Source organism: Eurosta solidaginis, chromosome 2 (genome assembly GCF_040869045.1).
Source record: "Eurosta solidaginis isolate ZX-2024a chromosome 2, ASM4086904v1, whole genome shotgun sequence".
In the NCBI taxonomy this organism is placed as follows: Eukaryota; Metazoa; Arthropoda; class Insecta; order Diptera; family Tephritidae; genus Eurosta; species Eurosta solidaginis.
In genome coordinates this window covers 278,944,073-278,960,655 of record NC_090320.1, presented here as the reverse complement: position 1 = coordinate 278,960,655, position 16,583 = coordinate 278,944,073, and the positions used below count along the sequence as shown (strand labels likewise).

The following is a 16,583-nucleotide window of genomic DNA, read 5'->3' as shown; positions in this document are numbered from 1 at the left end:
TTTATTTATACTATTCCTACTAGTTTCAGCTATATACCCTAAGCATAGATGTTAAGTAATGATTAGATAATGCTAATGATTGCTAATTAACCTTAATTTGCGAAATTCTGTAATTCATTAAATAATTAGAATTAGTTCAACTAATTCCCATTAGATAATTGAAATTTTTATTCCAATGGTAAATCTAATTGTAATTAGTTGCCATTAGCAAAAAAAATTGGTTTACCTTTACAATTAGAAATCTAATTGACTTCTGCTAATGCAATTACATATTCAATTAGCTCGAATTAGAATTAATTAATTCGAGCTAATTGGAAATCTAATTGCATTAGCAGAAGGCAATTAGATTTCTAATTGTTAAGGTGACCAAATTTTTTTTGGTAATGACAACTAATTGCAATTAGAATAAAAATTTCAATTATCTAATGTGAATTAGGTGAACTATTTCTAATTGTTTAATGAATTAGAGAATATAAACCAATTGCATCAATTGCTAATTCTAATTGGAATTTAACATGTATGACCCTAAGGTATTGTAAAACTAAGTTAAAAAAAAAAATAAATAAAAAACCTAAGTTGTTTTCTATTAAACAGCATTTGCAAGCAGCTTATCCCTTCTATTAAAGGGGCGAAAAGGTTCTCAAAACCTGGATACACTACGCAACAGTTCGTACAAGAAAGCTTAACGCTTGGCAGTGTTAATAAAGATTTGTGCGGGACACTTTTGGCTGCTGATATTCCACTCATGTCACAGCAGGAGTGTTAGATTGTAACGAACATTTTTCTAGTAAACCTTTTTTGCTAAGCACCGCGCTTTTGGAAAAGGCAGACCACAGTTCTATGGCAAAGCTGTTCGACGACTCTGTAAGGATTTTGGGCGTGGACTACGACAGGCCCAAGATTGTGCTACTGGTAACAGATACAGCACCATACATGAAAAAAGCAGCCAAGGCGTTTGAAATTTTTTTCCCTAAGATTACGCACGTAACTTGTATTGCTCATGGGCTTTATCAAGTTTGTGAGGAAATACGAGATCAGCATCCTTTGGTTCATCGTTTTATTTCTAATGCAAAGAAAATCTTTCTAAAATCTTCGAATTGTTTAGGAATACTTAAAGAGTTAGCTCCAAATCTACCGCTTCCTCCACGCCCAATAATAAACGGTGGGGGACGTGGCTGGATGCCGTCAGCTACTAAGCCCAATCATTAACTCCCTTGTCTAGATTCATAGGCAGTGAAGGAAGCGCAGAATTTGTTGCGCAATTACAAACTACCTATATATTTATATTTATCTACAGTAACTACAGAAGCCAGAATCAATTTCTAAATAAGACGCAAGTTCACTGACTCTATCCGCCCAAGTAGAAATTGTTGTGAAAACTGAAGATAAAATTAGTGCTGTAAATTTTTCACCTGTAAGCGATAAGCTTAATTTGGTTCTTAACAAGAACAAGGGTATTGACGTTTTAAAAAGTATTGTAAGCCAAATTGAATCTGGCAACTCGGTTAAACCGCTTGAAAACAAGTAAGGAAGGCTAAGTTCGGGTGTAACCGAACATAACATACTCAGTTGAGAGCTATGGAGACAAAATAAGGAAAATCAATCTGGGGTAACCCTGGAATGTGGTTGTATAACATGTGTATCAAATGAAAGGTATTAAAGAGTATTTTAAGAGAGAGTAGGCCATAGTTCTATGGATGAACGCCATTTAGGGATATCGCCATAAAGGTAGACCAGGGCTGACTCTAGAATTTGTTTGTACGATATGGGTATCAAATGAAAGGTGTTACTGAGCATTTTAAGAGGGAGTGGGCCTTAGGTCTATCGGTGGACGCCTTTTCGAGATGTCCCCATTAAGGTGGACCAGGGGTGATTCTATAATGTGTTTGTACGATATGGGTATCAAATGAAAGCTGTTAATGAGTATTTTGAAAAGGAGTGATCCTTAGTTCCATAGGTGGACGCCGTTTCGAGATATCGCCATAAAGGTGGCCAAGGGGTGTCTCTAGAATGTGTTTGTACGATATGGGAATCAAATTAAAGGTGTTACTGAGCATTTTAAGAGGGAGTGGTCATTAGGTCTATGGTGGACGCCTTTTCGAGATATCGCCATTAGGGTGGGCCAGGGGTGACTCTAGAATGTTTGTACGGTATGGGTATCAAACGAAAGGTGTTACTGAGCATTTTAAGAGGGAGTGGGCATGAGGTCTATAGGTGGACGCCTTTTCGAGATATCGTCATTAGGGTGGGCCAGGGGTGACTCTAGAATGTGTTTGTACGATATGTGCATCAAACGAAAGGTGTTACTGAGCATTTTAAGAGGGAGTGGGCATTAGGTCTATATATAGGTGGACGCCCTTTCGAGATATCGCCATTAGGGTGGGCCAGAGTTGACTCTAGAATGTTTGTACGATATGGGTATCAAACGAAAGGTGTTACTGAGCATTTTAAGAGGGAGTGGGCATTAAGTCTATAGGTGGACGCCTTTTCGAGATATCGCCATTAGGGTGGGCCAGGGGTGACTCTAGAATGTGTTTGTACGATATGGGTATCAAATGAAAGGTGGTAAGGAGTATTTTAAAAGGGAATAATCCTTAGTTCTATAGGTGGACGCCTTTTCGAGATATCGCCATAAAGGTGGACCAAGGGTGACTCTAGAATGTTTGTACGATATGGGTATCAAACGAAAGGTGTTACTGAGCATTTTAAGAGGGAGTGGGCATTAGGTCTATAGGTGGACGCCTTTTCGAGATATCGCCATTAGGGTGGGCCAGGGTGACTCTAGAATGTGTTTGTACGATATGGGTATCAAATGAAAGGTGGTAATGAGTATTTTAAAAGGGAGTAATCCTTAGTTCTATAGGTGGACGCCTTTTCGAGATATCGCCATAAAGCTGGACCAAGGGTGACTCTAGAATGTTTGTACGGTATGGGTATCAAACGAAAGGTGTTACTGAGCATTTTAAGAGGGAGTGGGCATTAGGTCTATAGGTGGACGCCTTTTCGAGATATCGCCATTAGGGTGGGCCAGGGTGACTCTAGAATGTGTTTGTACGATATGGGTATTAAATGAAAGGTGGTAATGAGTATTTTAAAAGAGAGTAATCCTTAGTTCTATAGGTGGACGCCTTTTCGAGATATCGCCATTAGGGTTGGCCAGGTGTGACTCTAGAATGTTTGTACGATATGGGTATCAAACGAAAGGTGTTACTGAGCATTTTAAGAGGGAGTGGGCATTAGGTCTATAGATGGACGCCTTTTCGAGATATCGCCATTAGGGTGGGACAGGGGTGACTCTAGAATGTTTGTACGATATGGGTATCAAACGAAAGGTGTTACTGAGCATTTTAAGAGGGAGTGGACATTAGGTCTATAGGTGGACGCCTTTTCGAGATATCGCCATTAGGGTGGGCCAGGGGTGACTCTAGAATGTTTGTACGATATGGGTATCAAACGAAAGGTGTTACTGAGCATTTTAAGAGGGAGTGTACATTAGGTCTATAGGTGGACGCCTTTTCGAGATATCGCCATTAGGGTGGGCCAGGGTGACTCTAGAATGTGTTTGTACGATATGGGTATCAAATGAAAGGTGGTAATGAGTATTTTAAAAGGGAGTAATCCTTAGTTCTATAGGTGGACGCCTTTTTGAAATATCGCCATTAGGGTGGGCCAGGTGTGACTCTAGAATGTTTGTACGATATGGGTATCAAACGAAAGCTGTTACTGAGCATTTTAAGAGGGAGTGGGCATTAGGTCTATAGGTGGACGCCTTTTCGAGATATCGCCATTAGGGTGGGCCAGGGGTGACTCTAGAATGTTTGTACGATATGGGTATCAAACGAAAGGTGTTACTGAGCATTTTAAGAGGGAGTGGACACTAGGTCTATAGGTGGACGCCTTTTCCAGATATCGCCATTAGGGTGGGCCAGGGGTGACTCTAGAATGTTTGTACGATATGGGTATCAAACGAAAGGTGTTACTGAGCATTTTAAGAGGGAGGGGGCATTAGGTCTATAGGTGGACGCCTTTTCGAGATATCGCCATTAGGGTGGGACAGGGGTGACTCTGGTATGTTTTTGTACGATATGGATATCAAATTAAAGGTATTAATGAGGGTTTTAAAAGCGAGTGGCCCTTAGATGTATATGTGAAGGCGTTCTCGCGATATCGACCAAAATGTGGACCAGGTGATCCAGAAAATCATCTGTCGGGTACTGCTAATTTATTCATATATGCAATACCACTAACAGTATTCCTGCCAAGATTCCAAGGGCTGTTGATTTCGCCTTGTAGAACTTTTTCATTTTCTTCTACTTAATATGGTAGGTGTCACACCCATTTTACAAAGTGTTTTCCAAAGTTATATTTTGCGTCAATAAACCAATCCAGTTACCATGTTTCATCACTTTTTTCGTATTTGGTATAGAATTATGGCATTTTTTTCATTTTTCGTAATTTTCGATATCGATAAAGTGGGCGTGGTTATGGTCAGATTTCGCCCATTTTTTATACCAAGAAAAAGTGAGCTCAGGTAAGTACGTGGGCTAAGTTTAGTAAAGATATATCAGATTTTGCTCAAGTTATTGTGTTAATGGCCGAGCGGAAGGACAGACGGTGGACTGTGTATAAAAACTGGGCGTGGCTTCCACCGATTTCGCCCATTTTCACAGAGAACAGTTACCGTCATAGAGTCTATGCTCCTACCAAATTTGAGAAGGATTGGTAAATTTTTGTTCGACTTATGGCAATAAAAGTATTCTAGACAAACTAAATGAAAATGGGCGGAGCCACGCCCATTTTGAAATTTTCTTTTATTTTTGTATTTTGTTGCATCATATCATTACTGGAGTTGAATTTTGACTTAATTTACTTATATACAGTAAAGATATTAAATTTTTTGTTAAAATTTGAATTTAAAAAATTTTTTTTTTAAAAAGTGGGCGTGTTCTTCATCCAATTTTGCAAATTTTTATTTAGCACATATAGAGTAATAGTAGTAACGTTCCTGCCAAATTTCATCATGATATCTTCAACGAATGCCAAATTACAGCTTGCAAAACTTTTAAATTACCTTCTTGTAAAAGTGGGCGGTGCCACGCCCATTGTCCAAAATCTTACTAACTTTCTATTCTGCGTCATAACGTCAATCCATCTACCAAGTTTCGTCGCTTTATCTGTCTTTTGTAATGAGTTATCGCACTTTTTCGGTTTTTCGAAATTTTCGATATCGAAAAAGTGGGCGTGGTTATAGTCCGATATCGTTCATTTTAAATAGCGATCTGAGATGAGTTCTCAGGAACCTACATACCAAATTTCATCAAGATACCTCAAAATTTACTCAAGTTATCGTGTTAACGGACGGACGGACGGACATGGCTCAATCAAATTTTTTTTCGATCCTGATTATTTTGATATATGGAAGTCTATATCTATCTCGATTCCTTTATATATGTACAACCAACCGTTATCCAATCAAACTTAATATACTCTGTGAGCTCTGCTCAACTGAGTATAAATATACCATCACTGAAGTCTTTGCCTTCAAGTTCGCGCCTATTTCCAGCATAGATGAGGACAGGTCCTTTTCTATGTTTAAGAATATATCGCCTGTTAATCAATTCTTTTTAAAAATTTGTTTAAATATTTTGTTTTAACATGTTTGTGTACCTTCCTGAATAAAATTCAATATAGTATTTTTGTTGAAAGAAACTGAATGTGTTTATATTATAAGCTTTTATTTACTTTAACTTGGGTGTTGTCTGTAATCAAATCTGGCAAGTTAAATTTGATACACTTCCCGGTGTCCGATTGAGCTAAAATTTTGCACACATGTATAACTCCGATGACAATGCAATATTACTTTGTGAGAATTCGATAAATTAATCGATAACAGAGTTATCGGTAAAGATTTGTATTCATAAGGGAATAAAAGCCTAAGTCCTCAAGAACGCAGGTAACTTCGCTTTGTTTGTGTATGCAACAAACGTAGAAGTTAGGCTGTTATCGCTGAATGTTGCATAGTTTTTGTTGCATACTTTTCTGCGCACTTAATTTTGGTTTACAGATTGTTGGCGATGGAACAGAGCAGAGATCTGCAATGATTAGTTGTAAACTGAACGCGACATAGGCAAAGCACAGTAAAATATGATTTTAAGTTAGTTAACACTCGAATAGAAGAACTTAACTCTTAAAAGTTGACTTCGAAGAAACCTTGTAATGTTGATGCATTAAAGGAAATGGATAGGATGAGAATCGTTACAAATATTTAAGTAAAGATTACATAACTTATTTAAACAACATTTTACCCTACTAAAAATAAAAAAAAATCATATTTAAATTAAATTTAAGAAAAAAGCTTTTCTAAGAACAAACTTCTATTATTTCTTAATAAAACGAATTAAAAAGTAAAAAATAAAACTAAAGAAAAAAAACTTTTTTAAAAATAAGCTTTTATTATTGGTTAATAAAATTAACTAAAAAGTAAAAAATAAATTGACTGTAAAAAAATATAACACTTTATAAGTTCATTGTAACCTTTAACGATAATTAGGCTTTTTCGTCTGCGAAAAAAAAATTCCATATTGTGCATAATTATATATTTTTAACATTAAAACTTTACATCTAAATTATTAAATCTTACAGTTTATATCACATTTCTAATTGTTCTAATAAAAGCGTGTTATATTGTGATAGCAAGAAAAGGAGGTCCTAAATGTTCTTAATTATACCATCAAAATTTAACACGTTTTTTATTAGAACAATTAGGACTGTGATATAAACTCTAAGATTTAATAATTTAGGTGTAAAGTTTTAATGTTAAAAATATATAATTATGCACAATATGGAATTTTTTTGTCGCAGACGAAGAAGCCTAATTATCGTTAAAAGTTACAATGAACTTATAAAGTGTTATATTTCTTTACAGTCAATTTATTTTTTACTTTTTAGTTAATTTTATTAACCAATAATAAAAGCTTATTTTTAAAAAAGTTTTTTTTCTTTAATTTTATTTTTAAATGCATCTGAGTGAAGCGTGATTTTAATAGTTCATGTTTATTGCAAGCGCTTAAAACAATTTTTTACGGCACGTTTCCGGTTGCTCTACTAATAAGCTGTATTCTAAGCCAATAAGTTTAGGTCCTTCAAGAGGTTTAAGGTGAGTTTAAAATTGTCCCTTAGTGAAACAATACTGAGAGCAAAAATTTGGATTAACTGTCTCTAAGTAAAGAGCCACTGTATTTGCGTCTTAGCAACGACTTTCAAGTTGGCAGCCATAATTTCGAAAAAGTAAAGCACTTTTGAGAGTTGGGAACTCAAGTTAACAATTATTCATATAACTGCGATTAAATTGCAGCGAGCGAAAAATCACAGCAATATAGAAAGAACTTGGAAGAAGTTGATGTTGTTGTTGTTGTAGCAGTGCTTCGCCCCATACAATAGGTGCGACCCATCACTAATTGTCATCAATATCCTCTAACGGGAATCCAAGGAAACTTGCTGTTTCAACAGGGGCGGACCATAATGAGAGGGGTGTTAGAGGCGTTGGTTCCACATTACAATTAAAGAGATGGTTGGTGTCATGTGGGGACACGTTGCAAGCGGGGCATACATTTTGTATGTCGGGGTTGATTCTGGATACAGTATCCAGAACGAAGTTGAGCTAGAGTGACTCGCGTTTCCCTGGGGAGTATGCGTTCCTCTTCCGCAAGTTATGGGTACTGTTCTATGAGTACTGAATTCACCGGGCAATTCCTGGCATAAAGGTCCGACGCCTGTTTGTGGAGTTGACTGACGACCTGTTTGTGGAGTTGACTGACGACCTGCTTGTGTTGTTTTCCTTCATACGGTTGAGTTCTCAGGTGCTGTGTTTCCTCATAATGCTTACGGATATGACTCCTTAAGCCCCTGGGCGGTGTTGGCTCGTCAATCAGATGTCTGTTGGGATGCCCAGGTTTCTGGGTATTCAACAGGAACTGTTTGGTTAGCATCTCATTTCTCTCCCTGATGGGGAGTATTCTCGCCTCATTATGTAGATGCTGTTCTGGGGACATAAGAAGACAGCCCGTGGCGGTTCTGAGAGCAGTATTTTGGCAGGCCTGTAGCTTCTTTCAGTAAGTAATTTTTAGACTTGGCGACCATATCGGGGACGCGTAGCATGCAATCGGCTGGCCAATTGCTTTGTAAGTGGTAATGAGCATTTCTTTGTCTTTTCCCCAAGTACTGCCAGCAAGGGATTTGAGGATTTTATTGCGCTCTGCATTTACAGCACAATGCGGCTGCATGCTCGCCAAAATGTAGATCCTGATCAAACGTCACACCCAAGATTTTGGGGTGTAGGAAGAAGTCGCCGCGACTGGCTATGACGGCATTAGCGTCTCACTCGCAATCAAGCTATCCAAAAATTGCAATCACTGATCCAATCACAGCTCTCGTCATTGGCAAAATGTTATGCTATAATATGATCCAAACTTGTTTTTAAACGGTTTTATTTAGCCTGAGTTGACAGGCTGCACGGCCGTTGTGAACGAATCTTGTAATTGAAATTTAAGTAACTTCCAGATAAGCTACAAGCTTGAAACTTGGAATATAGTTCAGAACCCGATGACAATGCAATAATAAGAAAAAAAATCGCCGCTAGGTGGCGCATGGATCGAGATATTCACAAAAATCGTATTTGTGGTCCGATTTGGCTCATAATTGGAACACATAATACATACAAGAATAGAAAGCGACCTATCAAAAAAAATCGCCGCTAGGTGGCGCAAGGATCGAGATATTCACAAAAAACCGTATTTGTGGTCCGATTTGATTTGGTCCATATTTGGAACACATAATACATACATGAATAGAAAGCGACCTATGATGCCCGATTTGGCTCATATTTGGAACAAATATTGCATACAGTCCAGTAGAAGTGACATCAAAATATTTTGGAGTTGGAGGAGGGACAAGCATACGTGGCGCAGAGTCGAGTAAAGTCTTTGGAAGGATTATCTATTGAGGACTTAGGTTGTTGCAAATTGTCAGGAAAGAGTCCTTGTAATAATGAGTCACTAAATGAAGTAAATAGAATGAGAAATAATAGGCAATTAAATAAAGACTAAAAACTTGAAAATAAAATAATTAAAAAAAATTTTTTTAAGTTAAACGGTTTTATTGAAAACAATACTTACATGAAATAATAAAAATACGAAAAGCTAGAAAATAATTAGGTAGGTCCTAGGTACTAGTCATCACACTCCTTATCAATCTAGGGCGTTGATTAGACAATTAAATAAAAGCGTTGGACGCGTCAAATTGCTATTAATAGTCATATATATGTAAGACCAACTGAACCTTAATAAGGTTATGCTACGCCTCACATTTTTAGAAATATGACGCGCCCAACGCTTTTATTTAATTGTCTAATCAACGCCCTAGATTGATAAGGAGTGTGATGACTAGTACCTAGGACCTACCTAATTATTTTCTAGCTTTTCATATTTTTATTATTTCATGTAAGTATTGTTTTCAATAAAACCGTTTAACTAAAAAATTTTTTTTAAATTATTTTATTTTCTTGACGCTCTTAATTAGTTTTTTCAATTAGAAGAACATTTTTCTAACGGGGTCGTCCCTCGGCAGTGTTTGGCAAGCAGTGTGTACTTCTGCCATGAAAAGCTCTCAGTGAAAACTAATCTGCCTTGCAGATGCCGTTCGGATTCGGCATAAAATAAGGAGGTCGCTCCCGCCAATTTGTAAAAAAAATTAAAGGGAGCACGACGCAAATTGGAAGAGAAGCTCGACCTAAAATCTCTTCGTATGTTATCGCGCCTTACTTTTATTATTATTTATAAACAACATCAAAGTCGCAGTAAACTTTTACATAGGTAACTAGGCAAACGCCTTTGAATAGATGGTTCCGTGCTGTTAACTAGTGACAGAAGCCGCAGTAAGCTGCGAACGGGAGCGTTTTCTTGGTTCTCTATGAATCAGTTCATTGTAATGTGTAGCAATAAGCCCCAGACAGATAGGGGGCTTAGCATATACCCGCGGCAGGTATGCCTGTCGTGAGAGATGATCAATTGATTCGAGGGGCTGTGTAGCGCAACCGTTTCAAGGGTATGCCAGTACAATTAATAGCTTATAGGGAGTGTAGGGCAAAATGGCGTTGGATTTTCAATGTGATCATATTGAATCGTTCCCAAAATGGTCGAGCTTATACCTTAATGATGCTTTTTCTTAAGTTAACTTTAAGGTTTATCTCCCCAATAAAAATATTTTTTGTGAACAAAATTTGTATTTATAGGGCGGATATATTTTAAAGTTTAGATGAGAAAACGGGCCTCCTCATCCCACACAGTGCTTAGTTTATTCAATGACTTTTATTTGCCAATACTAAAGCTCTTTTAAGAAGCATGAGCTCAAATTGGAGTGGGCCATGATTAGGTGCTAAATTAGGAATTGCGAAAACGACCCGAGGTTATTATGCTTACCTCTTTTTATCTCTAATATGCTCTTCTCGATCTCCCTCATTTAGCAACGGCACTACATTCAGCGGTCGCAAAATGAAATATGTCGTCCATTGTTCAAATTATGCCGGCCAAGTGGGACCTGATTACTTGACACCCACGCAACGTGCTTCACGCCAAATACGACGCCTAAAAGAGCTGCTATGTTTAGCACGTCAGGACTTGGAGCAGAAGGATTCTGAAATATTACGCCTTACACGTGAAGTTGTTGAGCTGCGCTTATTTAAAGCATCGCTCAGCTCACCAGAAGAGCGTTCGGCATCTAGCGAAGCCGTCACTGTACGTGAAGCTGAATTAAAAACCTCACAAGATGTTTCACCCATTATTGATATGGTCGATGATGCAACGAAATCAAGTCCACGTCATATACCAAATCATGTACACTCGCAACATCTGCAACAACAACAAGCACATCAATTGTCGTCGGAAATGCAAAGTTCCTTTGCTGATTCGGGACATTTCGAGGATCTTTCAGTTCACTCAAAGGATTCGTATGCTGCGCATACACAGGACATGGCTTGTGGTAGTGATGAAACCATTGCCGTTGGGGATGCGGAAGGTTGTGCTGGTGCTGCTGGCAGCGGTGTTGGTAACGCTGATGACGCTGATGATAATGAAGATTATGCGGTTACTATAAAGAATTATGAATTGCAACGACAGGAGCTTATACGTATATACGAACAGAAGATTGAGGAGTTGATACGTACACAAGATGGCGCTAGTAGTGAAATGAAACGTTCCCACAATGATAAGGTGGAAGCTTTACTGCAGAAGCTGGCGGAATGTAATACACGTTATGCAGATATTGTGCCAGATTATGAGCACGCCAAGGAACGTATTCGTGAGTTGGAGAGACAATTGGAAGACTTGCAACGTAAGCTGGCCGAACATGAGGATAAACAGAATAAAATGTATCTGCATATGTACCAAAAGGGACAGGAAGCCGAACGTATTGCTCGTGCTGATCAGGTAAGAAGGTGGTTGAATGTGTATGTTGGTCCTATTTTAGAGAGATCCATTTGTACAAAGTCAGGTGGCTTCTATGTTCTCAAAGTTTAATTAATCTCAAACCCTCCATTGGTGAATAGAAAATAGGTGCAAACATTACGCCAAAAGGGACTCCTGGAAGAACGTCACCTATGACATCGAAGAAGTCTCAGATGTCAATCGCCTACGAAAGGTCCTCTCCGAAAACCCCATACCTCCCAGCTCCATGCGCACAGCGAACGGAGAATGGGCCACTTCTAGTACGGCAATTCTAGAAACCCTGGTCAGCACTCACTTTCCAGGCTGCACCTCTCAACCATACCTCTTAAACACGCAATCTAACCCAGGGCCGTTTCGACCCCTGGACCACATTGTAAGCGAAAAAGGAGTTATTTGGGCAATCAAGTCCTTTAAACCCTTCAAATCTCCGGGAATGGATGGAATATTTCCCACTGAATTACAAGCTGCAAGTGAGCTTATAAGCCCGCTGCTAGCTAAAATCTACAAGGCTTGCCTCAACCTGGGCTATATCCCCACGGAATGGACAAAGGCAAAGGTAGTCTTCATACCCAAAGGAGGCAGGATATCGTGCAACAGTCCAGAGGATTTCAGACCAATTAGTCTAACCTCCTTCCTCCTAAAAGTTCTAGAACGATTGCTGGATGCCTATATTAGACGATCGGCAAATCATGTACTAATCTCCAACAACCAACACGCCTACTCTAAGGGCAAATCCATAAAGGCAGCTCTACATGCTATCACTACTAAGATAGAGAAAGGGCTTGCCTTTAAAGAATTCACGCTGGGTATCTTTCTCGACATAGAAGGAGCCTTCAACAACGTTCTTCCAGCAGCGGTCACACAATCTCTACGTTCACTAAGGGTAGAATAGCCTCTTGTGGATTCGTCGAACTCCTTATAAACAAGAGAAGTATTATCTCTGAGCTGGGCAACTCATCGTTAATAAGGTATACCAACAGAAGAACCCCCCAGGGGGCGTTCTTTCTCCTCTACTATGGTCCCTGACGGTGAACGCTCTGCTATCTATACTACAGTCCACCGGATGCCAAGTCATTGCATATGCCGATGACATGGCCTTGACAGTTACCGGCAAACACCTTCCGCTGCTTGGCGAACTCTTGCAAAATGCTCTTAATCTAACAAATATTTGGTCCGGACTCAGCATCAGCAGTGAAAAACTGAGATGGTGTTTTTAACCCGCAAACGCATTATACCGGTGAGACCCATACTCTTCTACGCCATCGCTGTATGGTGGACGGCACTCGATATCGAATCCAACAAGAGCAAAGTAACGAGACTTCAGAGGATGGAGGCAATGCTTACTAGCGGTGCCGTTCCCTCCACTCCCACCAAAGCTCTTGAAACCATATTATTTCTTCTCCCCACTGATCTACATGGAAAATACTGCGCCTCCTGCAACGTGTCAAGGCTCAACGCCATCGAACCATGGTCATACCCGGATCCTGAAACAGGTCCCCGAAACTTTCTTAAAGTTGGACCATACAATACCGCCCCCTAGCTGGGACAACAAATTTTCCACAAGAATTCCAGAGAGGAACGAGTGGGCAAATGGCAGGGAGCCGGGATCTCACGAAATTTCCTTTTTACAGATGGCTCTAAACTGAGCAACAGAGTTGGCAGCGGAATATTCTCAGAGAAGCTCAATCTAAGCCAGAGCTTACGCTTACCCGACCACTGGAGTGTTTTTCAGGCTGAACTTATAGCTATCTGGGAAGCAGCTCTCTATCTTGTTAACCTGCAGGTGACCAATTCTATTTCAATTTTCTCGGACAGCCAAGCCGCCATAAAATCCCTGCAATGCAGCAACACCTCGTCACTAGTGGCGTTGAAGTACAGAGAAACCCTTAACAAGCTAGCTGATAAATGCAACCTGAGCATTATATGGGTTCCTGGCCACTGAAACATCTCAGGAAACTGCGCTGCGGATGAGCTAGCTAGGGAAGGCACCAATCTGCAAACAATAACCTCCGCTGTTTCGGCCAGCCCTACTCTAAACACCTGCAAGCACTGCTTGCGATCTCTATTCACGGATCAAGCAAACGCCAGATGGGCCATGGAACCTACATGTAGAATATCCAAGCAAATCTGGCCGAAGCTGGATGAGAAGAGATCACAATCGGTGATACTGTTAAACCGGGTCTCTATAAGCCCACTAGTGGGCCTTTTTACAGGTCACTGTCTCACGGGCACTCATGGTGCCTATATGGGCCTACAGACAAATGCCGCAGCTGTAGGGACGAGGAGAAGATAGAAAGCGTAGAGCACTATCTGTGCCACTGTCCCGCACTGTCAAAAACCAGGTACCGATGCCTCCACAGACACTCCTTTAGGAGTCTTGCGGAGCTTAAATCTGCACACACAAACGACATCTTGCGATTCATCAGGCAAACGCGTTGGTTTAGCCTCACTGGGGTCTAAACATGCTTCGAAAGTAGGGAAATAGGAAATAGGGCCCCCGTGTGGTAGCACATCAGGCCACAAGGTCCTACGTGAGTCTCCGCTTTGACAGCGGAGGCAGCCACTTCAACCTAACCTAACCTAACCTACGCTACTCATGGGCAAGAACTCGCATTTATTAGTAGAGATCTGATTTCCCGATCATATACGTACCATAGCTGGTTCTCGTTTTACGTTGTTGTCCTCAATGGACGTCGAAACTAACCACTCGATTTGTTTGAGTTTATTTGGTCACGTGATAGGATACCTTTTTTGCGGGAAGTGGATCATAGTGTTACCAAAATTTGTTTTAAGAGCAAAAGGGAAAGTCCAAAATGGTACCAAATACTAGAAGTTTTCTAGGACCCGGATTACTTGCGGCCCTATAAGCCGGAGCCCTAACCTCGCGACAGTAGCACACGAACACAGAATGTGCTCAACAACACTGCCTTCTGGCATAGTAAATTTGAAATGCATAACCTTTTCGCAAAAATATGGAGAGAGGGAAGATGAGGCAAGGTAGAGCGTAAGTATAATATACGGTGTACGAGAAAGAGAGGCAGTGATAGGAGGAATAATTAGAGGCATAAGGATAGAGTTAAGGAAGGAGAGGAAAGTGTTGGAAAAAGTAGAGAGGGGAGCGAATGGGAAAGAAAGTGGGTAAAAAAGATAGAGAAATAGGGAAGGTAGTGAAGGAGTAGATAAAAAAAGAGGAAGGAATAAGCCATGAAGAATAAGCAAATTCGTTGAAAATCTTTCAAAATCAAATATTTGATATTTACGAGAGGGATGACTGAAAGAGAAAGAGAGGAAAGAAAATTTAGAGAAGATGGGAAGTTAGGAGAAGGCAAGATAATAAATTGGGCGGAGAGAGGGAGGGGCAGCTGGCGGGAAGGAAGAGGTAGATAAATAGGAGAGTGCAAGGAGAGTGTATTGGGAGAGCAAAGAATCGTTTGGCAGCAAGGCTTTCTAACTTGAATATAATTAAAATATTTCATAAACAAATTAAGAATTACAGACGCGTTCATGATAAGTGAATGAAAAAAAAAAAAAAATAATAAATTTTACGCAATGCTCCTCGTGCTATTCTAATAATTTACTTTTCCTTCTCATTAGGCACTGGAGTTGGCACATCGAGCACCAACAAATAAGGTTTCAATCAATGAGTTGCTGCAACAATTGCAGAGTACCCAAGATGAATTGGAAAATATACGCGTAAGATTTTTCAAAATATTTCTGATATTATTTTCGATATTTTTTGCCTATTACATTTTGTAGCATTGTGATTATTGTTTCGTTATTGTTGTATGTATGCATGTTGCATATTTCATACATACTGACATACATACATATTTACTCACATACAAACTTGCATATGTATTGCATTCGTTTAAATTTTATGTTAATTTCATGTTAACAAATGTTGCATACAAAATTTTATGTTTTTTTTTCATATTCTAAATAATTATGTAAATTATATACAAATTAATCATTATACATGTATACATACATTCATTTTGTTTTTGATGTAAAGTATTAATTTATTCATTGTATCATAATTGTTTTGTTTTAAAGTTACCATCATAGCAACCAAACAATAACAACAGTTACGTTAAAAGCATTAAATTGACATAAATTAACATAAACATTTGTTTGCTTCAATTTGTGTTTAAGCAAATTTTATAGTCAATCAAATGCATAACGAATGCGAATGCAAATTTTTATTTTTAGTCTATTATTCTATTTAATACGAATTAATTAATTTATTGGTATGGAAGCAGGAGCAAGCAATAAATAAAAAAAAAATGAGCGCATATTTATTTAATGGATATTTGTAATTTAGTAAAATTTTGTTAGCATCTATTTTTGTCAGGAATTTATTTATTTAGAATTTTTTTTCTGAGTAGTACTTAAGCTTTACGAATTTATTTGTTACTTCAAATTGCAATGTGTGTTAAAAGCGTACGAAGATACATATATACATATGTATTTATTTATTTAACTTCATTTGCATTTAATATATTTTTATAAATCTACATAATTATTTACAATTAAAGTGCTTGTGCTTCTTTAAATTTAACATAACTACACGAAAAAAAATTTTGGTTTCAATTAAAATTGGCAAAATCTTTGAAAAATATTGTTTCATTTCATTTGCTCTATAAATAGTAGAGCTTACAATTTCTTCTCGAACGCAAACGAGATTTCCGGGACTCGAGAAATCGAGAACTCGACTTCTCGCGAGATTCTCGTGTCTCGAAGTACTCGTAAATCTCGCGAGCTTCTCGACATAAATTTAATTGCTGTATGGACAGTATATATACACTGTTTTTTTTTTACTTGTGATTTTTTTTTGATTATATTGCTTTCCAATGACATTTAACTCAAAACATATTTATTATACATATAAATTTGTTCACAATATTTTATTTGTTTAACTAGACATCGAGAACACGGCTTCTCGCAAGATTCTCGAATCTCGAAATACTCGTAATACTCGCGAGCTTCTCGACTTTCAATTCTCACGAGATTCTCGAATCTCGAAATACTCGCGAGCTTCTCGACTTTCAATTCAGTCGCTGCATTGGCAGTATTCTATACATTTCG

At 38.6% G+C, this 16,583-nt stretch overlaps 1 protein-coding gene across 6 annotated transcripts in view; it reads left to right on the top strand.

Annotated features, from left to right (window-relative positions):
* The window catches only part of qtc (quick-to-court), a 112,409-nt gene that overhangs the window by 80,146 nt on the left and 15,680 nt on the right, over positions 1 to 16,583 (top strand). For all 6 annotated transcript variants that reach the window (XM_067768162.1, XM_067768158.1, XM_067768161.1 and 3 more), the window contains exons 4-5: positions 10,520 to 11,480; positions 15,093 to 15,191. In XM_067768162.1, coding sequence (XP_067624263.1) covers positions 10,520 to 11,480; positions 15,093 to 15,191 — 1,060 coding nt within the window. The remainder of the gene's footprint in view (positions 1 to 10,519; positions 11,481 to 15,092; positions 15,192 to 16,583) is intronic.